The 27,374-nt window shown below is 40.8% G+C and overlaps 1 protein-coding gene across 1 annotated transcript in view; it reads right to left on the reverse strand.

Moving 5' to 3' along the window:
- Window positions 1-27,374, reverse strand: part of akna (AT-hook transcription factor) — a 150,546-nt gene that overhangs the window by 66,675 nt on the left and 56,497 nt on the right. The window contains exons 2-4 of the mRNA XM_048613521.1: window positions 23,384-23,900; window positions 12,080-13,350; window positions 10,895-10,969 (exon numbers count right to left, since the gene is read on the reverse strand). Coding sequence (XP_048469478.1) covers window positions 10,895-10,969; window positions 12,080-13,350; window positions 23,384-23,741 — 1,704 coding nt within the window. The 5' untranslated portion in view covers window positions 23,742-23,900. The remainder of the gene's footprint in view (window positions 1-10,894; window positions 10,970-12,079; window positions 13,351-23,383; window positions 23,901-27,374) is intronic.

The raw sequence follows: 27,374 nt of genomic DNA on the forward strand, positions 1-27,374 counted from the left end.
CCTGGCCTGCTGTGCTCCTCCAGCTCCACACTGTATTACCTCAAAGATCTTCCTGCTGGGATTATTTAAATGCAGTTAATCACCCTGAGGGGGGAAAGAATCAGTCCCATATACAAAAGCACACAGTCTCTCCAGGATACAATGATTAACATACAGCAATGGTGCAATCAGTGAGAAACTTAAAACATTCCACAAGAATGATTTACATAAATGAATTATTGCAAATAATAGGTGCCAAAATGATAATTGTTATTGATTTTACAGGGTGTAATACTTTGAAGAAATTACGATAGCCTGTGCGTGGCAGCTTAAGAGTTTTCCGCACATATTTGAAGTTTGGAGAGAGCGAATTCTAGCTTAATGGATGCATAAAAGGATGAAAGTTTGGAACACTGATTCAAGGAAAAATGGATCAGACTTGAAAGGAGAACAGATCTTATTTCAAGGACTGAGACTGGCTGTGGGACTGGTTTGTGTAAGCCATAGAATCTTCTGGAATATTTTTCAGTACTGTTTATATTTTGTGTTTGATTAATGCAGAACAGACCAAGCCATCAAAGATAATAAGAATGAATGGAACAAGTGTCTCCCTAAAATTTAAAAAGGTCTCTGTTCTATCTCCGTGTTTTTGCCAGCATTTACAATTCATTTCATTCTTCACAACGAAATGAAAGGATATAACTTGGTGCAGCTGTGTTAAAAATGCTCAGTATTTTTGGAGCCTATGTTGAGTGATGCAATGCTAGGATATATTCAGGAGACTGAGTCAGTAGTAACATGTTAGCACATAATAAATTGACTTGATGTTGCAGATACTGATAATGAATGGGTGGTTAATGTGATAAATGTATCGGCTTAATTGAATGTTAATTTTTTAGGGTAATATTTTCTGAGTGTTTGCACTGTGCAGACTCAAAATGTGTAAAGTCTCAATTCAAGTGAGTCTGCATTCATTGACAGACACAGGCTTCTCAGGAAAGAAATGGCTGGAGAAAAGAATGAGGGAGAGACAGTACTCATTATCATACTTGTCAGAGTTTTCTGCAATAGAAACAAATTTGTCAAGTGGTGAGCAAACAGTCCGAAATTGTGGATTTTACAAATCCCTTTAAATGTTTAATCCAATTAAGAAATGATCAGTTGCTCAGTCAAGTCAATGTTTAGTTTGCATTGTTGGGTGCAAATTGACTGGAGATGCAAAATTAGTAGCATAAAAGGGTAAGTTCTGAAAGTTTTCTCCTTATTTTGAAGGTAATGAGGAATAGCAATCAGAATATTAGCCAGGCATATTTCACACCTCTCACAGTCCTTTAAGTCTTCTGGTTGCAAAGTTGTTCTGGAAATTTTTAATAGAATCCCTATTGTGTGGAAGCAGGCCATTCGGCCCATCAAGTCCACACTGACCCACCAAAGAGCATCCCACCTCTCCCTGTAACCCTAACCTAGGCATCTCTGGGCAATTTAACATGACCAATCCACCTAACCTGCACATCTTGGGAGGAAACCAAAGCACTCTGAGGAAATTCATGCAGACATGGGGTGAATGTCCAAACTCCACACAGACAGTTGTCAGAGGGTAGAATCGAACGTGGGTCCCTGGCACCATGAGGCAGCAGTGCTAAACACTGAGCCACAGTGCCACCCCTAAATTCTTACAGATTTGCTGGTCTTTATGTACCTATCTCAACATCCTTCGATTGTCATCATTTATTCAGAATTCAAAGTAAGTCTGTGCCTTTAAAAAGAGTACATAAACAGGAAATCCTGAGGGGTCACACAGCACTTGAAACATTCTATACATTTTATAAACATACTTATGCTTCACAAAATCATTTTGTATTTATTTCACTAAATGTCTTAGTTATTTTGTTTAATTTTCTTCCACACAATATTCTGTGTGATATTACTATGGCTTTAAGAGATGTATTTTGTCCTGGGTTTTTTTGTGAAGAAAGATTAAGACAGAGATTCTGAACAGTCTGCTCCAAAGCCAATAAAGTAAACAACTTGTGAGGCTTTGGGTTTTTTTTATTCAAGTTGGGACAATAGTAGCAGCCTGAATGGGTGGCATTAAGCTCTCACAAAACCAGGATTTTTATGTTTTGGTTTTCAGCAGTCGCTAGGGCTCTTGAAGCTGGACGTGGAAGCTCTTATTCCTCTCTCTGTTACAGCTAAAAGCTGGGGTTCTCTGGAATTGCATGTGAGACAATCTATTTTACTGAATTTACCTTTGCCAAGCGTGTGTTTATGGGATGTTACTATATTGGAACAGTTAATTATTAGTAGTTTTATATGTATATTATTTTATTAAGCATTTCAGTTGAGTTTCAGTTAAACAAATTCTTTTCTTTTATTTTTATTTTGTCTGTATTTTAACCGTCATATAAATATAAAGTGTGTTTGCTTAAAATTGAGAAGTTTGACCAATCAAATTGGAGCCAGAACATAACACCTTACACTTATCTTTAAAATAAAAAAAAACTTGGGGTCTAGGGTATCCTCTTAATATATTTTGAGGGCACTTGGTCTGACTAAAGCATGCTTTTTTTGTTACTGTAAGTAGCTTAATTTACAGAACTATTACTCAACCATTAGCTGCAAGGATGTTGTTAATGTTGACACTTCTGTACTCAGTAGACACATTGCTCAGTGTTCACCATAGGAGCCTTTCCTTTCTCAGGCCCCTGCCAAGATTATACTTTCTCCAGGTACCCAGCGCTTAAGATCAATGTGGAACAGTTCAAGCTCCATCTTCAGCCTTAAGTACTGAACATAAGGAAGGAAAACCTTGGAAAAAGCCAGACTTCCAGAGCAAATCATATGGTGGTGGGATCAGAGAGGATCACTGAGAGTTTCACAGGAAAGCAGAAAAAAATCAATTTAGGAGGTGGGGGCAGTGCTAACCTCTCAAGAGTTGCATGTTAGTCCACTTATGAATATCAAAATGAATATCAAATACTGAGGAAAGTCCAGCGGCTAATCTGTTTCTCATTTAAACTCATTTTGAAATGAGAAACATGATTCAGGCTGAAGAAAACAATCGATAATGGATTTCACCGTTTCTACAGATGAGCTTCTTGAATCAAAATTACAATCTAGATACTACAACTGGTTCTTTTGCCAGAGTGTACCAGTCTGGATGCCTGGATTGAGATTTTCCAGCTGGTTTTCTCCGTTAGATTTTAGGTTTAACACTGGGATTTCTTCAGAAAATAATAAACATAAGAGTGAAGGTGAAGAAGCTCCTGACCTGTACCTTGACCAAATTGCCATTGTGGGTAGCATCTTCTCAGGCCTTTCGAGGTGTTTTTGAAGGCAAAAGTAGCCAGAAGGAGGTTTGGAAAGTGCCAAGTCAGGGCTAATGAGTGCTGGCGAAACTGGCTAGTGGCAGCGTGGAAACAAGAATGTCTACCTGCCCAGTATAAGAATTGCAGTCTCTTGGCATGGTTAAGTGCCCAACTGTCATCTGGAGGTGGCTTGCCAGTGACTATATTGGGTCCTGGAAGCCTTTTACATTCACAACTGGGTCTACAGCCCCCAATCCTAACCACCATCTTTTACTGAATAGCAAAACAATTAGCTGATAATTGGAACTTTGTCAGCAATACAGAATCGTGGCTTGGAAATGGTCCTAAATAGTGACTGGTTGTTCCATGCTGGGGATTCTACATTTTACAAGCAGGGGATGACCCATCATATACCACCAAGGCAGGGGAAAACTATAATGGTTCATATTTTAAAACAAAAGAAAGACGGAGACATTTCCCCTTCATTGCTTGAGGCTAATCCTAATTTATCTGGAGGATAACAGAAGAATGAAACATTTTCTCATTCTAACATGGGAGCACCACAAGTTAGGTACAGCATGAGTTAAATGCATCATAAAATTCTCCTACACGGCCGAGCAAATAATATCTAATTTTCAGGGTCACCTTTCGTACGCCATCAATCCTCTGTTTCTCCAAATAACAACGTAATCTTTTGCCAATTGTTTCCAATTCTATTTGTGGAATGGAGCAGAAAATCTGACCTGCAATTTTCTTGACACTGGGGAAGAAGCAAAATCCTAGTCTAAGCATGATCTCACCTGGCAAAAGATTTTCGCTACTCTTCATAAAGCTACTTAGTTGCTATGAAACCCTGGACGAATGTGAAACAAACAAACAGTCAGTATTAGCAATAGTTCAACACCATATGCATCTGTTCAAGTTCAGACACGCCACTGTTTCCCAACTATTTGCTAAACAGCTTCCATGCCTTGTTGATGGGGAGTTCACAACAGTGACAGAGAAACACACTGCAAATACTGCGAACTACACAAGATCCCACACCTTTTTATTTCCAGGAGCCTCCAATCAATGTAAAACTTAATAAGTTGTACAATTTCATCATGTCTGAGATGTTATGGTTCTCCAGAGGATCTCACTTCAATGTCTTCTTCCACGTTCCCCGAACAACTGCAATGTATACTCTTTCTACATGCTCCTTCACACCTCGTAACACAGACTTTACCTCAAACTCCACAGGACCTGAGTAACTGCCTAAGTTCCACTTTGTTTGAGTACAATATCACCATACTATTGAATGGTGGCGTATTTCTAACAACATTCTGAGCACATTCTGGATGTGCGCCATCGGAAATATAAAATTCACCTGCACCACAGAATTCAAATATTTCTATAGGAGTGGAGACTGAAAGCTCAATTTGGAAAAAAATTTGATTAAACTGTTCTGAGATGTTGCTTTCCAGTTGTTCAAGCATGTTTATGATTGCTGAGTAACTATGAGTTACATTCCACAATACACTGAGAATAAGCTACATTTCACTTGGAATAATTCTGGCAAGGGAACCATTTTGATATTAGGAAATACAATTCATTGTTCACACACTCATGACCCATGACAGATGACCTAACAAGAAGTACTGTAAAATTGAACACTTCCTTTTCTTTATTCTTCTGCCTTTAAATTCTACATTTAGTTCATATTTCTGTGTTTTAAGATGTCACCCCACAGTGGCAACACTATACAACACTTTTCACTGTATTTTGTAACAAAATACACGTGACAATAAATCAAATCAAATTGAGTTAAGTTAGATTATGCATTATCATCCTTTTCACCAATTCCCTTGTTACTGCTTCAGAAAATTTGAACTCAAATCAAATCAATCAATCAAGATTGAGTTATATTGGGACATCATTAGTTCAAATTCCCGATGAAATGATTCTGTGCCTGAACCATTCTCTGTGCTTCTGCTGTATTGTTACGTTAGTCCCACAGTCTGCTAGGGGATGGTTTTTTGAAAAGCACCATTATCATTTAGAAAGAATGGAAACATGGATAGCTTAAGTAAGTGCCAGCACCCACCAACTCAACACTACTGACAGGTTTTTTCAGATGATTATTCATCAAATTATATAATCATTGCCCTGTTGCAAAATCAGCCTTGGTGCATGATGTCAGAGATGGCTGCACCATAATATTACGTGACTCTAGTAGCCACAATGCAAAAAATTACTCCTGAGAAAAGTTACAAGGCCTTTACAATGAAAACAGAAAATGCTGTGAGAATCCATCTTAATCAGTGTTGCCTGACCTGCTGTGATCTCCAGCACTTTTTGTTTTCAGTTAGAATCCAGCATTTGCAGTAATTTGCTCCTACAAGGCCTTTACAATGCCTTTATGGAAGTTACATCTGAGGCTTCTGGCACTTGTTTCCTAAACATAAAAGCATGTGAACACATATATACACACAAACAAACCCTTTGCCAAAACAAAATTGCTACAATGCAAAAACATTGCAATAAACTGATACAGCTACTTTTCCTCGACGTTGATGAAGTCAGTTCTCAGTTAAAAACTGTTGCATTTCCTGGAGCAATGGGTAACATTGGTGTAGTGTTACTTTGATTCACCTGAATTACTATCTTGTAGCGTGTGCCATTCAGATCAATGACATGCCTGGATTTTAACTCTGAGTCAATGGTTACACTAGGTGTGTCTGTTCAGAGAGCAGTTTCAATAATTAAGATACTTAGGGGACTCTTAAACACACCTACCCACAATGAGTTTGTAGTCACAATTCATTTTATACCTTATCTCATGATTATACATTGCTTCATTATAGAACATTGTCTAAAGGAGGAGACGGTAGGGTGTGTTTTTGGCTCTGCTAAGAATGCTAAAACAATTCCTTACAATCCTCAGGAGCTGCTCACTTGTGCTAATGCAAACATAAAACTGACTCAATAAAATTTATGATATATCCAGCATTGTTACAAACTTTCCATCCAATGGCAGTGGTTGTTATAATGAGGCATCTAACAAACGAAGGGCTGATGAAGGAAAATCATCTGCTTATCAGTTCAAGCAGAGATGAGGGAAAACCATTGAGCACCGTGAGCAATCACCATTATCTCAGTCTTGCTTCATTCATGTTTTGACAGAAATCAGCCCAAATAAGCTGCTAAATGCAGATAACTGAACACTGATCAAGATGGATTCTTACAGCTTTTATGTTGACACAGTCAATTATGGAGCTCCAAGCAGTTACAACAGCCCTGAAAGCACTTTGCCACAGTATGTCAGCTCCCTGCTGCAGATTGAAATGACAACTTAATGCATTAACCCCTTCCAACATGGCTATGTACTACCAGCACCTACCATGTAATGGGGAAGGTTTGAGTAGTAGCTAAGAATTTACATTGACTGTGTTACAGGTGACAAAAAGGATTCAAAAGAACATGCAAGAGTTAATGCACTGAACGTTGAAGTTGCAGGAAGTCCATGTCAGCAGTTTCGGAGAAGATGGGGCTTCCAAGCAATTCTTACAATAGTTTGGGAACAAAAGGGGAAAAAGGCTTGTAATTCTTTATAAGGTCTGAGGTTAGAGTAGAGAATACATCAATGTTGGTTACTTAATACTACATGAGAAAGGGCCTGGGCAAAATCTCTTTTACTGACACTGGTGAGAATGGCAAACAACAATGGAGAGGTTGGACGTAACACAGTATTACAGCTGGAAGAACACAGCAGGTCAGGCAGCATCAGAGGAGCAGGAAAGTTGACATTTCGGGTCTGGACCCTTCTTCAGAAATGGGGAGGGGGAAGGGAGTTCAGAAATAGAGAGAGGAGGGGTGGTGCTGGTAAAGGTAGGCAGGATGGTGATAGGTGAGTGTAAGTAGAGAGTGATGGGAATTGGTCAGTGGGATGGGAGGGGTGCATAGGCGGGAGAGAAGATGTACAGGTTGAGTGTCAGGTCAAGGAGGCAGGGATGAGAGGGAGCGTTGAACATGGGATGAGGCTAGGGGTGGGGAGATTTTAAAACTGGTGAATTCTATGTTTAGGCCATCGGGCTGTAGGCTCCCAAGGCAGGATATAAGGTGTTGCTCCTCCAGTTTGCGAGTGGTGTCTTTGTGGCACTGGAGGAGGCCCAGGATGGACATGTCATCCACGGAGTGGGAGAGGGAGTTAAAATGGTTGGCAACTGGAAGGTGTTGTTGTTTGTCGCGTACAGAGCGCAGATGCTCTACAAAGCAGTCTCCAAGCCTCCACTTGGCCTCACAGATGTAGAGGAGGCCACATCGGGATCAGCGGATACAGTAGACTAAGTTGAATGATGTGCAGGTGAACATCTGTCTGATATGGAAGGTTTGCTTTGGGCCTTGAATGGAGGTGAGGGAAAGGTTTAGGGGCAAGTGTAGCACTTCCTACAGTTGTAGGGAAAGGTGCCGGGGGTGGTGAGGCTAGTGGGGAATGTGGAGCGGATGAGGGAGTTGTGGAGTGAACGTTCCCTATGAAAGGCAGATAGGGGTGAGGAGGGAAATATGTCTTTGGTCGTGGGGTTGGATGGTAGATGGTGGAAGTGGTGGAGAATGATACGCTGGATGTGGAGGTTGGTGGGGTGATATGTGAGAACCAGGGGGATTCTGTCTTTGTTTTTGTTGGGGGAGGTGATGTGAGGGCAGAAGTGCAGGAAATGCAAGAGATGTGTTTGAGGGCATTTTCACTTCCCCCTCCCCCTCCCAATTTCTGAAGAACAAGGGTCCTGACCCAAAATGTCAACTTTCCTGCTCCTCTGATGCTGCCTGGCCTGCTGTGTTTCTCCAGGTCCACACTGTGTTGTGTCGGACTCCAGCACCTGCAGTTCTTACTATCACTGGAGAGGTTAGAGTTGTTTTCCTTAGAACAGAGAAAGCTGAGGGGTGACATGATTGCAGTAAACAAAATTGTGAGGGGGACAGATACAGGAAACAGGAGCAACCTAAGCACAACCTAAGCGAGGAAAAATGTTTTTGTGTGTCTGGAATTTGCTGCCTGAGTTGGTAGTGGAGGCAGAGACCCTAAAATCTTTTAAAAAGTAACTGGTTCTGCACTTTAAGTGTTGTAAACTGCAGGGCTATGGGCTATATACATGAAGATGGGATTAGAAAGGGCATCTCGACGTCTTCAGGTTGGCACAGACAAGATGGGCTGAATGATCCCCTTCTGCGCTGTATCATTTCTATGAGCTAACATGCCAACCAGGTGTACGTCAGATTGTGGAATAGCGTAAAGAGATAAGGTCATAACTAATTATGCTAACACTGAGTGGGGCGGCATGGTGGCTTAGTGGTTAGCATTGCTCCTCACAGCACAAGGGACCCGGGTTCGATTCCACCCTTGGGTGACTGTCTGTGTGGAGTTTGCACATTCTCCCTGTGTCTGCGTGGGTTTCTTCCGGGTGCTCCGGTTTCCTCCCACAGTCCAAAGGTGTGCAGGCTAGGTGGATTAGCCATGCTAAATTGTCCTATAGTGTTCAAGGATGTGTAGATTAGGTTATAGGGGGATGGATCTGGGTGGGGTGCTCCTAGGGTTGGTGTGGACTTGTTGGGCCAAAGGGCCTGTTTCCACACTGTAAGGGATTCTATGAGTGACCAGTGTGATAAGCAAAACACATTAATTGTGTTGTTTATGTGCCCTTGAACAATTACATACATCACCTCTTTGGAAAGAATAATTTATGATCTTTGTGCATCCACGCAAGACTAGAGATTCCTCTCCCCACCAAAAATAAGCAAAACATGAGAAGTTCTTCTCAAAAGATTTCTTGCTGTGCATTAGTCAACATTCCCAAAGCTTTGGCAAATAATCCCCTGTGGAGTTTGACCACTACCCAATCCTAAACCACACGATGAAACTAGCCCTGATGTGTGCTCTCTCTTTGCCAAACAATAGTCCCAAGTGAAATGAAGTAGCGCGACCTTAACCACCTTGTGTTTGCCTCAAATATTCATTTGCAAAATGTCCAGCTTCCAGGTGAGAAACAAGTGGCCATGTGTCAAAAATCTTCCCCGGTGAGAGGCTGCTGTAAAATAAAGACCTTTTTTGTCCAAATCTACTGCTATGTATTGTCTTATTCATGTAATCCCAGTAGCCCCACCTACTCCAGAGAGTAGATAAATGTTTCACAGCATTGCAGCTTGGAAACTCATTTCAAATTAAATTATTATATGGAATGCCACCAAACTCCATATATCGAGTAGACAAGTGTATTTATTTCATGTTACATTAAACATAATGCTCAACAGGCTATTTGGTCCAGCTGGGGCATGCCAATCTTTGTGGTCAAACCTTCTCCCACCCCTTTCCAAGTAGGTTTACCCTTTGTCTTCCTATTTCTTTGATTGCCATTTAAATTTCTTTGTGCTGTTCGATACAACCACTACTTCTGTCAGCAGGTTCTGAATTCCTTTTGTACTTTTGGTTAGGAAGATACTCCTGAATTCTCTATTGGATTTACTGGTGGCTATCATCCATTCGGCTTTAGGTTATCATACACGAAAATCAAAACAAAAGGCCATTCCGAGGAAGGGTCGCCGGACCCGAAACGTCAACTCTGATTGTTTTTCTTCACAGATGCTGCCAGACCTGCTGAGCTTTTTCAGCAACTTCTGTTTTTGTCCTTGAAAACAAAAGGCTGTGCTTCTTGCAAGTGCTGCCACCAAGTGGAGCAATGAGTGTGCACACTCATCAACACAGCACTGCAATGTAATGTCATCATCCAGTGACGCAGCAGAACATTTTGCGACACGTTTTTTGTCTGTCAGGAATTGAACAAAGAAGGGAAAGAGCTCATTTCAAAGCTGCTGTCTCGAATGTTCAACTCCCGTGGCAAACAAATGAAAAGTCGGAACAATTTTCCGGGTCAAGAGAATGTGGAAGAGATGGAAGTGGAAAAACTTCAGTCAATTACTGTAGCAAGCGCATCAGGTTCCCAGCAGAACCTACTCATTCGAAAGACATGGGCATAACTAGTCTGTGCAATATGCCAGCAGCCATTGTATTGGCCGTTTTGGCATCAGATATTGTTAGCAAAACTAGTCAAAATTTCTGGCTTACAAGCCGTAACTTCTAAATTAAAGTATTTTCTTCATATGTTAGCATGCTTATCACGGATCAGTTGGAGCACACTTCGATCTGAATCACAACCTGAAAATTTATGTCTCATTCCAAGGCTTAGCCACTAAAATCGAGGCTGACTCACCACTACAGTAACGGGGAATGTTACACAGTCAAAGATGTCATCCTTTTACCGGAGACGTTAAGCAGAGGTTCGAGCTGGCTGCTCAGGTGACCTGAAATATCCCAAGGAAGTATCTCAAAGAAAAGTCAGGAAGTTATCCCTGGTGCTCTGGCCAATGTTCAATCAATGTCAGAAAAGAACAGAATATCTGATCATTATTATCGCTGTTTGCTGTATACAAATCGGCTGCTGTATTCCCAATATTACAACAGTGACTATACTTCAAATGTATTTCAAGAACTGTAAAGCACCTAGAGACGGATGGTCATTAAAAGCATCATATACATTCAAATCTGGCTGTTTCATTTGCTTTCGGTATCCTCCTACCTTAGCCCCAATCCTCAATCGATCAATCGTATTTTCTGCTTCAGCATACTTGGTTAGGAGCCGGCGATAATCCTCCTGTTAACAAGAAAAGTTCAAGTGATTGTGGCTCACTGATGCTCTGTGATTGCCTTTCACATCAATTGTGGAAGTACGTATAAGTTATTGGAGACTATAGGCCTAAAATTTCTCTATCAACCTTTTAGAAAAATTCATGTCGATGCTTTTTGAGCCGATTTCTGGCCAACAAATTAAAATGGGAAGCATTGATAAAATGTGGGTAATAACTTTAGCAAGGATATCATTAAGAAACCACATGAGTCGCAACTTAAGTCAATGACGGGGCATATTATTGATATGAATGGAAAAAATGCAGGAACTGTCCTTGAAGTATTCCTCTGCCAATCAATTCAGCATGTGGTACTTGTAATGGCTTTAAGTATGTCGGCTTTTCTGCTAAAATTGCAAATACATTTGTATCTTTTCAACATGTGAAGTATTTGATTCCTAATATAACAAATATTCATTTATGGGTGCTCAGTACAAAAACATTACTCCTAAATTGCACTTCAAGATTTTCCATTGGAAAAATGGTGACTCCGTGCAACTATTTCCAGGAACTCTACATCTCAGCGCAGTCCGAGGGAGTGCCGCACTGTCGGGGGGGGCGGTACGGAGGGAGAGCCGCACCGAGGGAACGTTGCAATGAATCAAGGCCCCACCTGCCTTCTCAGCTGGATGCAAAGATCTTATGACTTTATTTTGAAGAAGAGTGAGCATTCTCTACAAGTATTTTGGCCAATAACTATCCCTCAAACAATGATTAACAAGAAATTAGCTGGTTATTGTCATATTGTTGTAAGATTTTCCTGTGCAAACATTAACTACCGCTTCTTTTCCTACAGTCTAACAGGGTAACATTTTATAAATCTTTCAATGGCCGTAAAGCAATTTGAGTCATCCTGAGGTTGGGAAAGGTGCTTTTTAAATACAAGTCTTTCTTTTATCTTTCCCTGTGAGGATGAAAATTAAGCCTCAGAACTCAAGCCACTTAACCACCTCACTCTGAACTAACCTGTCAATTAATCTGAGCCAGTTTAACAAATGTCCTTCCATTAATTCTCCGACCATTAATCTGACTAACTCTACATAGCTCCTGAGAGGATGTTACATTTCCAATCTCCTTACCTGTAGTTGATAAACCATTTCTGTTGCTTGCTGTGGTGACTTGAACTCTCCCAAAACCTTTACCCCTGAAGGGGTAGGGGTGATCGGCGAACATTCATTGCTACTTTGCAGTACTTGACGAACAATCTCTGCAGGAGAATGGTGGAGAAACTGAGGGTCATTTCTCTTGCCCTGCACATTGGCATTCTTACTCCTGGGCTTCTGATAAGCTCGCTCATCTTTTGGAAATTTAACTCTTGGCTCCACTTTTGAGAAATCAGGTAGTGGGTAATTAAGTCGACCTCTGCCATACATTGAAGTTTCTGAAGTGATCTTTCTTGATAACGGCTTGGATGAATTGTTTCTTGACGGTCTCAGATTAATGGCTGTCCTGTGGGGGGTCAGTGTTTTTATTTGTCTGTTTGCTTTAGAGATCTGACCAGTGTCATCCTTTAAAATCAGTTGTTTATCAAGAGTAGGAGGATGCTTTTCTTGATTAGCTACTTTAACTTGTTTACTACATGCTGCTTTATTGAGCTCAGATTTGCTTTTATCTTTTTGATTTTCATTACCAGAACCAGAATCTTGATTTGCTTTTCCCACACCTTTCCCTTTGCCTGAAAACCGACCCATTGGCTCTTCAACACTGTCCGTACATGAAGATTCTGGAATGGTCTCCGCCTCAAGATCTGGGCTCCTTGTTAGGTCTTCAACTGATAGGTGTCTCAGCAACTCCTGATTGAAATGCAATATTGAATAATTAAATGAAGAGTTGTCTTGCTTCTCCTTTCTAACCTCACCATCAGACCCTATTGTTTTGCTATCATGTGACAAATCTAAAATGTCTACATTACTGGAATAGGTTGCTTCAAAGTCCTCAGAATAACAACCCTGTGCTGATGGACTAGAATCTTTACCCTGAGGTTTTGAGTAGGTGATGCTTTCGTCAGACTGATCAGAAAGTTTATCTGCGTGGTCCCGTATAGTTGTCACTGAAAAATCATCCCCACGATCCAATATACTTTGTGCTTTGTTATAGACTTCATATCTGTGCCATGGGTCTCTCATCGGGCGTGGATTCGTTTCCTCAATTTGCTCGTCATATGGCAAGTCAGAGTACTCCTCGAAACTGTCCTCCTCCTTGCTGGTACCAATATCATTTGGAAGTTGAAAGCTACCCTGCTCTTTTTCATCTTCAGTCATGTCAAGTTGGTTGTCGCTTACAGGGTGCCAGTGAGATTTTGAAACCCGACCATTGAGAATTCCATCTTCATCCTGTGGCTCGGATTCATCTAGGTCATGGAAAAGCAAACAGTTAGTCAAAGTAAAACAAAACTTGGATTTGGGGCTCATGGAAACTTTTTGCAAGAGCGTGAAACATGCATTATTTAAAAAAAATTCATTCATGGAATGAGAGCGTCGCTGGCTAGGCCAGCATTTATTGCCCATCCCTAATTGCCCAGAGGGCAGTAAAGAGTCAACCACATTGCTGGTAAGGACGGCAGTTTCTTTCCCTAAAGGGCATTAGTGAACCAGGTTGGTTTTTTCCACAACTGACAGTGGATTATTGGCTTCTTAGAGTCTTAGTTCCGGATTTTCCTGGAATTCAAATTGAATCATTGTCAATTTGACATTATCGGCTCAATCATCTATTAAATTCCTCAGTGGAGGCGAAGATCAAGACAGGTGTTTAGCTAATAGTGAACCGACACCGTGCCTTTTACAGCATCAACTGACCCAAAATGAGTTGCATTTGCCAGCAACAGCTTTTTGTGAGTATTTTTCCAAACCATTCAAAGTATTGTGTGCAGTGTCAAATTAAACAATGTTGAAGTGCTGGATTATATGTCAAAAATGTAGGGCTGGATTTTACAGTTGCAAATTGGACAGGTCATATTCTCCCTCCAACCTGCACTTTGCTAAAATATGGTGAGGACACCAGGATGACAATAAAACATCATCCCAGCAGAAACTATGTGGCTGAATTCAAAAGCCTGCCCCCACTCTGCTTTAAACTGAAACAATAAACTGTTAAGCATCTTAAAAAGCCAATTTATTCAATCCCAATCCATTCTTTGCCTGAGAATAATATTGACACTGAGTTATGGTAGCAAAAAGCTGCAAAAGGACAGATGAAAAGATCTGGAAACAGGTGCTTGGCTGCACGGTGCTTCAGAATTTGCTGCTAAAAGTGGCAGTGTTTGGCTACTGGTGGATTTTAGTGGTTCAGTTTTTAAATAGGCTGATATAATAATTAAAGGCAACAGGGAGAAGGAAAGCCATCTTTAAATTTATGGCCAGAAGTGACTTCCAACTCATAACCTAACCGCTCTCTTGCTCCAAGTCCCACCGGAGATGCCCAGTGGGCACATGACTGACCTTTCAAATGCCAGCTGGGCAGCACTCCCATCAGCCGACTGATGCTTGATTTGACATGCTGAAATCATGAGGGGGTTCAGAGCAGGGGGAAGTGGACCAGGTGCTCCTGATCTGCCTCCTTTACCAGAAAATTGAGCCCAGAGAATTCATTTGCAAATGTTGTGCAAGTTGCTTTAGCAATACAGCACATTTGACGTTAGAAATAGGTTTGCAACTACCTGGATTTCTAACCTCAAGTAGATAAAAAGTGCAAGCCCCACCCCACCCCCCACCCCGGCTCCCAATGGAGTCCATGGAAAATGGCACTTTCATGGGGCTAAATTTTCAAATAGGCTGTACCTGGATGTATTCTGGATGCCCATCCTAAGCCTGAACAATGTTGCTCTTGGGTGCTATATTTAATTAGAAACATCAAGTGCTTCAAATCAGTGGGATCTGCCTGCCTGTGCCAGTGACAAAGATAGGCAACAGCCATTTGAGGACTGTCACTGCTTTGCTGATTAAAACAGGCACAGGCAGCTTCACAAGATGACTCATGGTGAACAGAAGTCATGAGGCCTTTAGTTTCAATGCTGATCAGACATTTATTCAGCTCTGTTATTTAATTTAATTTTTCTTGTATTGTTGTTACTTAGATTCATTACTTAATAAGGAAATATTGTTAATGTACATAATGCTGTAGGATATGTGAATGCATTCTCAGCTGAAAATTAAGTTATTCAGGTGATATTCATGGCATTGGTAATGCTGAGGAACTAACTGTTCCTTATACTTGATAAATCAAATGATCAAGGACAATTTGCCCTCATTGTAGGGAACCATTCTCATTTGCAATATGAAAAACAAACTGACGAGCTGAATCTTAATTCAAAGCAGCCAGGACTCAGTTCACTGAAGGAAAGTCATGTTCTGTGCTGCTCATAACATTTTCATGAACACAAATGATTTTAAAACTTTAATTCCATTGTTAATTGCTTGTACTCTTTACATTGGTATCTAAGAATCTGCGGCAAGTTAAACTTTAATTTAAACATATTTGTTTCCCTCCCATTACTTCAAGAGACTTCTGTTGTCATTGCACTCAACTGAAGGCTTAAAACATTTCTGAAAGCACATTTTATCTCTAGTTTGGTTTCACAATTGCTTATTAAATAGCATTGAATAATTCTGAAAAGGTCCCTGCAGCCTGCAAATTAGCAAATGTAGCCCTACTATTTAAGAAGGAAGGGATGGGAAAGTGGAGAACTACAGACCTTAGTTTGAAGTCAGTAGCTGGGAAATTGTTAGAAACTATCATAAAGAATGTAATAACTTGGAAAAGAATGATACAATTGGGCAGCATGAACATGGATTTCTGCTTGACAGATTGGTTGAGGTAACATATCATAAATAAAGGAGAATCAGTAAATGCGGTGAACTTGGATCCTTACAAAGCTTTTGATCGGTTTGCATATAGTAGGTTAAATATAATATTTCCAAGTTCACTCATGACACAAATCTACGTGGGAATGTAAATTATGAGGAGGATGCAAACAGGCATCAATGGGATTCAGACAGGCCATGTGAATGGGCAAGAACATGAACATAATGTGAAATTATCGAGACAGAGGAAACAGACTGACAGACACATTGGGCAGCGTTGATGACCAAAAGAGCTGTGTCCTTGATCACGTGTCACAAAGTTAGCACACAGATGTAGCAAGCAATTAAGAAGGCAAATGTTAATGGTGGCTTTCATCAGAAGGGAATTTGAGTATGGGGGAAAAGATTGTATCTGTAGTATTGCACACAGCTTTGGTTTCACAATTTAAGGAAGGATATACTGGTCATACAGACAGTGTAACAGAGGTTCAACAGACTAATCCCCAAGATAGCAGAATTTTTTTTCTGAGGAGAGTTTGAGGCAAATGGGCCTGCAGTCTCTAAAGTTTCAAAGACACAGAGATTATCTTATTAAAAATTATTAAAAATTCCTACAGCACATGAAAAGGTATATGTAGACAGGAGGTTTCTCTTGGCTGGTGAGTCTAGAGCAAGTGGATATAGTCTTAGAATAATAGGCAAACCATAGAAGACTGAGGTGAAGAGGTATTTCTTCAAGCAGTGGGGTGTGAATCTTGGTAAATCTCCACTCTGGAGAGGTGAGGAAGATAATCATTGAGCACATTCAAGACAAAAATCATTTGATTATACACATGATATTCAGGGATATATTCAAACCACAAATTAAATTTCAGTGCTCAGATACTTCAGTTTGATCCTGATCAAATAAAATAGCTTCATTACTCGTCAGTCAAACATATGTTTTACTGAGGTGTGTTAAAGTGATAAAAGGAATAAAACAAAATTGGATTTGAATTGCACCTTGAATGCCCCAAGCAGCTTCACAGGAGTGGTTTCAAACATAGATTAATACTTAGCCGACATAGGCAAATGGAAAAAGCTTAATTAAAAGACAAACATTTTAAGGAATGTCTTAAAGAAGGAAAAAGAAACTGTGAAATGGAGATATTTAACCATGGGGCATAGTTACCAATGATGGAGCAGTTAGCTAAAGAGATCTGAACTGGAGGAGTCCATGTATCCCAGAGATATGTAGGTTGGGGAAGATATTATCAAGAAAGGGAGGGGTTAAGCCATGGAGGATTTTGAAAACAAAGATACCAAATGCAGTTTGAGTCATTTGCTGTTGATTGTCCCAGATAAAAATATGGCTCATTAGTTTAGTAAGAGTTTTATTAACATTTTTAGTTAATTGTGTTACTTATTTTTGATGAATTTTTGGACAAGATGTTTTCTGTTGCATATTGTTATCTGTCACTAGGCTCTAAGTTAAGCCTAGTAATGACAGGTCCTTTCATGGCATATCCTTCATTTTAACTTTGTTCCAATTTGGAAAACAGACGAGCAGCTTTGGCAATGTCCACTTCTTCATCCACGCTTACAATCTCGAGCTCCTCCCAAGCAAAATGCCTGGTCTGTATCTGAAAGGTGTTAAGTCAAGCAGAATTGCTCCAGAATGTAATTGCTCCTGGCCAGAAACAGCTAAAGTTGATCCAATTGTGCCACTTCAGAATTAAATCAATTCTGTCTTGCTACAACTATTTCTGACATCTGTTTTAACCGATTAACTGTTGACAGAGAATACTCCAAGGGTTTCTCTGCTACACCATCCAGAACTCGAAAGCAAATCACACCAAGAATAAATAAAAAACTACTTGCATAGATACATGGATTGTTAAAAAAAAAACTACCTAAGCTACATACCCATAAAATGAATTCTTCTATTGTGGTAATCCATAGAACTGTTTGGGCTAAAGTCTTGTTTATTTTGACATCATAAATGTATGCACAAACTGTGCAGTGACATAGATGTACATCAGTAAAGCACTTTAGACTCCCGTAGATTGCAGGATTGAAATGAAGGTTTCACTGAGAAACTTTTCTGAAGAAAGTCATATTGTTGTTAGTCATCTGATTGAAAAAGTGCAAGCAAAGCTCCTCCACTGGTTTAATGAGTTAGCTGGTGTTAGGGTGCTAGGGAACCATTTTAAAAAAAAATGAAGGTTAACTTTTGTGTTTGCCACCAAGTGATGTATGAATTAAAAATGAATTATGATCTTAAGCAATAGATGCTGAAGGATAATGAGCATTATTGTTGCCAGTCCAAAAAATGGATCTAATTGATAATCTAGGTGCAGTGGAATATTTGGTTATCTTTCTAATTTGGTTCTGTTCAGAAATTCAAATCTCTCGACATTGCCAAATCTCACCATTCTTTGATTCTGATCTCAGCCAAACACTTCCAGAAGAAACAAATCTGCTAAAATTCAAAGTTCCACTGTATTACCAAGTATCATAGAGTCATACTGCACAGAAACAGACCCTTCGCTCCTACCTGTCCATGCCACCATATTCCCAAATTTAACTAGTCTCACCTGCTTGCGTTTGGCCCATATCCCTTCAAACCTTTCCTGTTCATGTATTTATCCAAATATCTTTTAAACCTTGTAATTGTACCTGCATCCATCACTTTCTCTGGTAGTTCATTCTCCACACGAACCAATCCGTAAAAAAAAAGTTGTCCCTCATGTCCTTTTAAAATCTTTCTCCTCTCACCTTAAAAGTATGCCCACTAGTTTTCAACTCCCCAACCCTAGGGAAAAGACTCTTGTCATTCACCTTATCTATGGCCCTCATGATTTTATAAACCTCTATAAAGGTCACCCCTCAACCTCCTACGCTCCAGTGAAAAAGATCCCAGCCTTCCCAGTCTATTTTTATATCTCAACCTCGCCACTTCTGGCAACATCCTGGTAAGTCTTTTCTGAATCCTCTCCAGTTTATTAATATCCTTCTTATAACAGGTTGACAAGAACTGCACACAGTACTCCAGAACAGGCCTCACCAATGTCCTGTACAACCTCAACATGACATTCCAACTCCTGCACTCAAAGGTCTGAGCAATGAAGGCAAGCATGCCAAATGCCTTCCTAACCATCCTGATTACCTGTGACTCAAATTTTTAAAAAATGTACCTAAACCCCTACAACATACAAACAGTAAAACCTTTAGTTTGTGATGTGAGCGTTCTGGACTTAATAAAACAAAGTGATTTCTCTGGTAGAGATCACAGGAAGAAGAATAGATTATGACACACAATACATTAAAGTGATATTACAGAGAGGAAGATAACAGTGAGCAAGTATATCAGGTGGTAACAGTAGGGAGGTTGACAGTGACAGAGAATAATAATTTCCACTGATATTAGTGCCAAAATATCTGTTTTTGTTTGTCTTATTTGTGAAAGGATGGGTGCGCTTGGAGTTTTAAAGGGGTGAAGATTGCTAAGCACACTACTAAATTAGTAACCCATTTTTGGAATTTGTTAAAAAATAAGCTTGCTAATAATAAAGCTATTTTTCCTTTAATGATGAAACAGGGTGTGAAATACCTTTGAACAGTCAGGAAAACTGATCACTTCAATGGCTTGACTGAGCAGTTACACATTTCAGATAGCTAAAACTAAAACACATTTACATAGGATATGGAGCCAAAATATTACATTACTCATGGTCTGTCTATTTAGCTGCATTAATCCACTATTTGAAATATGAAAACTGAAGATGGGCTCACAGAAATCTGGGAAACATAGTCAACCAGAGGTATTGGCCTCAATTTTACAGCAATCTGACAAATGCCAATTCTGGCTGTTGAATGGAGGGTTTCTCTCTCTGAACCCTAGTGAAATTTCTCAAGCTTTTTCTCTGAAATTCACCTCATTACTAATGCCTCTATACCACCCTGCACATCCCATCATCTCTCTCACCAGTGACAGAAATACCTGCTGGGTCCAGGGCAGAGCTGCTCTGCACGGTTCCTGTGAATTGCCTTAGAAGTGGCTGCGAGAGGCAAATTCGTTTCGTGCTTTGTTGACGGGGTTCGGGAGGATCTGGTGCACAGGATGGCACAGTGGAGATCATGGCACCAGACACTGCCAACCCGGTCCCAGATTGCCACCATGGTCAGTGAAGTCTCCACAATCCAAAGAAATGCTCAGCAACCTCAAGAAAGTCAATAACCTTCTACATTCCTTGAGGATAAGTATCACCATCTTCTCTCTGATAACTCACACTCACTAATGTTCCTGGCAACAACAATGAAAGGTGCAGTGTGCTCCAAAGTGCAGAACTATGTTGTTTAATGGGTTGGAGATGTGCCACAAGGGTCTGATGCCAACCTCTGTAGTTTGGGAGGGTGTTGAGTGCAGGCAGTCGCTGCCCATGGGGTGCACCCCAGAATGATAGGGGCTATTGTCCAAGATGGGAGGCCTGGAGGAACAAGAGGTGAGCTGGAGTCTCGTTTCTATCCAGCGAGTGGGAGAACGGAAATCTGTAGATCAATGAGATGAGATTAGATAATAATCAGTGTTCCTGCTGATTTTATGTTGAATGTGTGGAGTTCCGAGGTCCATGAGCAGCAGCGACTTCCGCAGCCAGAAATCAATAGTGTGGATGGCATTGGCCTTGGAGTGGCTGCACAGGCCTGCAGCAGAGAGCAACATTGGTAATAATGCTTTGCTAATACATCCAAATGGATGCAAGTAAGCCTGTTGCTGTGCACTAGCAAGATTCTTGTTTCACTGTTCAACACTTGGTTGAGAATCAGACTTTTTCTTCTCACGGTCGAGAACCTAATTTCTGTTGATCTCACTCTTTGTTCCCAATGGAGTCGTCAATGCCCACATCATTCAGGCATAGGGAAGATTCTGCCTGTGGACACCGTGACCCAAATATTCAGATCTGCGTTGGAATTCCCAATTCTTATCCCGGATCAGACAAAAACAATTGCCCACTTATCTTTCTAGGCTTTTCCAGCTGACATCCAGTGTAAGATCCCTCATAACCAAAGCAAATCACTGAGCAGCACCAGAATGTATCCTTTGCAAAAATCACACTTTCTTTTTACAGCAATAGCAGACTTTTAATAGTAAATAAAAATGTTTAAAAGGGTTGTCAATATTAACCAAACATTTACTGGGTTAACCAAAATGTAATTAAATGAAATGAGGTAAAATAAGAAACACATGAAGCCTGGTGAAGATCTAATGATTAGACAGGTCACTCGTTTCAATGCGTTTCTGTTTTTGCTGATGGAGTGTGTGTGTGAATATTAAATGTTATTACTCAGCAGTAACAAACTGAATTTATCACTCTGAAAGACTGAAGTTCTGATTAAAACAGACACACCGAATCAGATTTGATAATGTTGACTATTTATCAGCTAAACTTATGGTTGTCATCTAACTGTGAAGTGTAAATGTTGCATCATTTAATGGATGATATAAAGGTGGTGAGCAGCCTGAACAAACTGACCTGAGGTCAAAGTTCATTAAACGCAACAGATAAACTTCTTTCCAGAGAGACAAACAAGTCTTAAAGTGCAAGTAATCAAACTAGTCTGGCTAGATGACATGTTTGTGACATTTATCAGTGGTTAAACTGACGATTTGCAGGCGACTGGAGAATAAAACTGAACACAACTTGTCTGAATAAAGAAAGTTTGCTTCAGAGCATTGTAGTTCGCTCAAGAGGAGTCATATGATCAGTGTTCAGAGATTGGGACGGAGCAGGGTGACACCTGTTTTGGTTTGATCCTCAGAGAGGTCCACATATATGGGTTCACTTGTGATTATAGGCATTGTATGGGTAAGATTTTTGCAGGTCCTTTTCGTAGCATAATTTAGGTATATTCTATTCGTAAAACTAAGGAATGTGGGAATAAATGTTTACAGGGCCCAATGATACCGTCAGTCTATAGCTGGCAAAGTGAGTGTGTAAAATAACTAAGTGGATAGGGTGGCCAGTTGTGAGAAGGTGTTGGGGGTCAGGTAGGCGAGTGGGGTGGAGAGGCTTGGCATGGTCTAAAGGATAATTGTGTTATCTGTTCTTCTGCATGTGTCAGAGACATGGCGTACAGGAGATGAGATCTGAAATCCCTAGAGAAATATTATCAGTAAAACCTTCACAAAAATCTGCAAATACAATGGCAGGCGAGGTATTCTCATACACCTGTCCTCTGTCAGGCCAACATCCGCAGCACTGAGGCACTGGGAATGGCCAATAAGCTGCATTGGGCAGGCCATAACGTCTGCCTGCCTAAGACAAGTCTTCTGCAACAAATGCTTCCGCAACACCTTGGCAAGCAGTTCCCAACAGGGGTGAGAAAGGTTCTACGCCTCTAGGCTTCCCTGAATTAATGCAACACACCCACTGACTTGTGGGAATCTCTTTCCCGAGCTGGGGAAGAATCAGAAGTAGGTCCATGTGGAGGTTAGGCGCAAACACTGGAAGCAATGTTTGGAACTTTGAGCATTATTGTGAAGAACAGCACAGGAGTTCTCACTGGTGGCCTGGTCTCCCTCTTAACATCACTAAAAACCAGAATATCTGCTCATTATGCTTCGTTTCCCCAATGTAAGGGAGACCACACTGTGAGCAGCGAATGCAGTAGATTAGATTCTCGGAAGTGCAGGTGAAGGTGTGTTTGGGTCCTTGGCTGCTGGGGAGGGAAGAGGTAAATGGGCAGGTGTTGCACCTTCGCTGGTTACAGGGGAAGGTGCCGTAGGGCTGTTGGGAGGTGTTGGGGGTGAAAGAAGTGTGGACCAGGGTGTCCTGGTGGGAACAGTCCCTGTGGAAGGCAGACAAGGGAGGGGAGGGGAATATGTGTCTGGTGGTGGCATCTTGCTGGAGGTGGCGGAAATGGCATCTGATGATCTTCTGGATGTGGATGCTGGTGGGATGGTAGGTAAGGATAAGGGGAACACTATCACTGTTGCAGGAGGGAAGAGAAGGGGTGAGGGCGGAAGTACGGGAGATGTCTCTTACCTTTCCTAACTATTTGAATTTGCACATCCCCGCTGGGCCGTGTGTGTTCTGCTCACCTAATCTTCAGTTTTGTGACATTGTCTCAACTGACTCTGCGCAGAGATTGGAGGTCATTCACCAAATCCTCAGTTGTCCATTTCTCTCATTTTCTTCATTTCAACTCATTGAAAAAAGGTATTACCTTACTGAGCACATGCACCCTTTCACTACAGGGGCATTTTTTTACAGAGTGCATTGCCTCATCATTACATATAGCAATTAATACATCAACACTTGAAGGAGCGTTGGAAATTAGGGAGCTCCTTTATCCACTATTTCAACAGAAATGTTGACTCATTTTTCAGATTCTACATACTGTGTCTGATTTAAACTCCCCAAAAAGAAAAACATATTATTCTCCAGCTGCAGCCTCTTGAGAATAAGCACTAGATTTAATCATTGCCTCGCTGACCATGCCCGTGAGATTAGATAGGACCATTCACAACAATGAGCTTTAAGTGCAGGCAAACAGCTACAGTATAGATTATTTCAGCAATGTATATAGCAGTGAATTACTTACAAATTAAATGACTGAGACTTCCATCTTCATCTGCAGACATGGACAAGAAAGCAGGGTCTGAATCCTGGTATTCACTGATATTAAAACTCTCATCATCCAAAGACTCTTGGGGACAGACTAGGCTACTTAATTTATTGTGATCATGCAACACTTTGAGCTCAGTCACCTCTCCATCTTCCTCCACAGTTTCCAAGCCATCCTCCAATCGCGGATGGTACTGCCCGTAATACTCATTGATTTCATCCAATCCAATGATCCCATTCTCATCCATCTGACTGAAAATGTCTTCATCTTGTTCATCCAAATCCTCGTCAGGATCCAGGTCTGAACTAACCACCTGTGTTTCGACAACTGCCATAATTTTTCTTTGGCTGAACGTGCTACGCAGTGACAGCAGAGGAACTGTGAGGGCTCAGGGCAGAGTGAACGCGTTGTCTCATTGTGTCTCCAATTAGGATTACCAAGGGCTTCACTCTTCACTTGTTTTGCTTGCCTCTCAGTAACTCAGCACGCTTGTCTGCAAAAATGGAAAAATAATAGAATATTTCAAGTCTAACTGGCAAAAGTATGCAAACTGACAAAGACTGATCTACTTTGTCAGCTTGTCACTTCTGGTTAAGTTAACCAAGCAAGCACGTGTTAACAGGCGACTATGTAGGCATTCCTTGCTAACAGTTTTCCAAATTGCCACAGTTAGTGTACATTCACAACCAATGTAAAAATGAATAGATACATATCAGGTAGTACCCATTAGCCCTCTCCTTCCTGGGACTGTTGTATCCACAAGAAAAATAGAAGTGAATTGGGATATGGGTGGAGATGCAAAGTTGGGTATGAGTTAATTAGGCCACCCATTACTCATACTCACTGATTTCAACAGAATTGAATAAAAGGCATGCCAATAACAGTCGCCAAATATGGTTCTGGCAGTCTTTCAGACCCACCCATGTTCAATTTCAACTCCAATAATATTTAAGCTGCATTGGAGCGAGTATATCAAATTCTTTATGCTTCCTAGATACTGTGCCCCTTGTGTAGTTTCTCCAGGGCAGGTTTATAGAGAAAAGCCTGATCCATTTTGTTTGTTCAAATTCAATCATACATGAAGTTATTTTGAGCTAACATATACAGATGACTTACAGTCTAAAATGAGATAATTGGAAGTTGTAGGCAGTCTCTTACTGTGAAAATGTTCATATGTACCACCTTATAGACATATATACTTAACTGCAAATGTCATCAGTGCTCAATTCCGACAGTAATTGAAGAGTAAAGCACACATAAAAAAAGAGGTTCACCATGGAAACCTATAATACCATATCCTTGTGAAATTTCTGTCTTTGTTAAGATTCTACAAAGACTGTATTTAACATAATTTAAAAGGGAACAAGATTTGTCTTCAAGAACAAAAGATTCAGTGTGCAGAAATGTTCCTTGCAATGATAAGGCAGTCACAGTGACTATGCCAAAAACATAATCTAATCTTGCAGCGCAACAAAATATATGAATACAACGGTGGATTTACTGGTCATTGTCAAGCTGAATACCCTCAAATTAGCCTAATAGAAATGTCATCTTTTGCAAGATGATGCATCCCTGGAATACAGGCAGCTTTAAACACACGCACACCCATAAACTGGAGCTAAAAGTGTCACTAATTTGTCAGAAGTTGCTAGAAATGGTATTTAGTCAGGGCAAAGGGTGGGATCAAGGCTTGTCAATCTCTAATGACTAGAATTTTAGTAACATTACAAATTAAAACATTTACATGTTAAGACACAGAAAGAAGCAGTAGGAAAACATCCAGAGGCTGAGTTTGATAGCTGCTGGGTGCAGGGAATGGGATGTGGGCTTAAACAGCCCGTATTGAGTGCATGGCTACACTGCCATAGCGAATGTCTACGATTGTACCTAGACCAACTGGTTTCTGTAGAAGCTTTTAAAGTCAGCAAAAGCTCCCTGCACACCTGCCACATTATTCCATGAAGACCTTTGCCATTTGGGACAACCAAGGAAGTTATGTTAATTCTAAAAAACCTTCATAACAGCCAAAAGAAATAAAACTAATCTAACCGATTGGCCATTCCTTTAAATAGTTTCTTTATTCATTTACCGGATGAGGACATTGCCGGCCAGGCAGCATTTATTGCCCATCCCTAATTGCTCAGAGGACAGTTCAGAGTCAACCACATTGCTGTGGGTCTGGAGTCACATGTAGGCCAGACCAGGTAAGGATGGCAATTTCCTTCCCTAAAGGACATTAGTACATTGGTAGGACAGGAAGGAAGTGATCATTCTTACTGCTGAATGTGTGCTCACCTCTGTAAGCTAAACGGAAGGCTTCATCTCGAGTATTGAGCTCCAAAATGGCATCATTGACATCAAATCAGTTTTGCACACTGAATGACGCAACGATCTGCCTGTTCTCTGTATGTCTGGCATACTAACCCCTCAATAATATGGTGCTCACCACAAATTGACCCAAAAGTGTCTACACAGCCCACGGATACCATTGTCCATAGTGTTCAAATGACCAATCAAAATTTCAGGTTGTTAAATTCTGATCATTGTTCCATTTCTATACAGCCCCTTTAAGAAGCAGGGAAGTATCAACCAGCAGTTCTGTTTAAACATAAGTAAAAGGTGTAGGAGTAGGCCATTTTGGCTGCTCTGCCATTCAACAGGATCATGGCTAATCTGATGTGTCCGTAACTCCACTTTCCTGACTGCCACCCTATCCAAAATCCCCATGTCTCTTGATTTCCCTGTCAATCAGAAAGCTACCTAATTGAGGGTTGGATATAGTCTGAGATAACAAGGCGTAGAGCTGGATGAACACAGCAGGCCAAGCAGCATCAGAGGAGCAGGAAAGCTGACGTTTCGGGCCTAGACCCTTCTTCAGAAATAATCCTACTATCCTTGGATATAGTCAATGGCCCAACCCCCACTATTCTCTGTGGAAGACAATTCCAGTAACGAATCTTAGTAAGAAAACATTTTTCCTCATTTCAGTCGTAAAATGGGACACTTCTAAACTCAGATTGCATCCCCTGGTCCTGTCAGCATTTGTGCTGTTGAAACCTCCGAGTTATATGCTTCAACCAGATCGTCTCTCACTCTCCTCAACTCCATAGAGTATAGGCCTAATTTGCTCAACTCTTCCTCATAAGACAATCCTTTCATCCTAGGAATCAGCCTAACGGACCTTGTCCGAATCACTTCCAATGTTGTGTATCCCTCCTCAAGGAGATCAGAACTGCGCATAACACTCCAGCAATGGTTTCACCATTGCCCTGTAGAATTGTTGTATGACTTCCCAACTTATACTCTATCCCTCATGCAATAAATACCAACACACAATTGCCTTCCAAATTAAATGCTATACCTGCATGCTAACTTTTTGTGATTCAAGTAAGAGGACACATACATCCCTCCATATTACAGCATTCTATGCTCACTCCTTTTGAATAGTATTCTGCCTTCTCTTCTTCCTGTCAAAGTGAACAACCTCGTATTTTCCTTAATTATATGGTCTGCCAAATTTTTGTCCTTTCATTTAACCTATTTCTATCTCTTTGCAGATTCCATGTATCTTCCTTATGATATTTTCCAACTTACATGTGTACAGCCAGCAAATTTGGCTACAACACAGTTGGTCCTTCCATCCAAATTGCCGTTGATAAGGTGCCTCAAAGGAGGCTGCTAAATAAGTTAAGAGCCCAGGGTGTTAGGGGCAAGGTACTGGCATTGAATGAGGATTGGCTGACTGGCAAAAGGCGGAGAAAGGGGATAAAGGGGTCTTTTTCAGGATGGCAGCTGGTGATTGGTGGAGTTCAGCAAGGCTCCGTATTGGGACCAAAACTATTCACATCATACATGAACTATCTGGATGAAGGAACTGAGGGCATTGTTGCTAAGTTTGCAGATGAGACAAAGATAGGTGGAGGGACATGTAGTGTTGAGAAAGAAGGAAGGCTGCAGAAGAACTTGG

Source organism: Rhincodon typus, chromosome 28 (assembly GCF_021869965.1).
Source record: "Rhincodon typus isolate 14 chromosome 28, sRhiTyp1.1, whole genome shotgun sequence".
NCBI lineage: Eukaryota > Metazoa > Chordata > Chondrichthyes > Orectolobiformes > Rhincodontidae > Rhincodon > Rhincodon typus.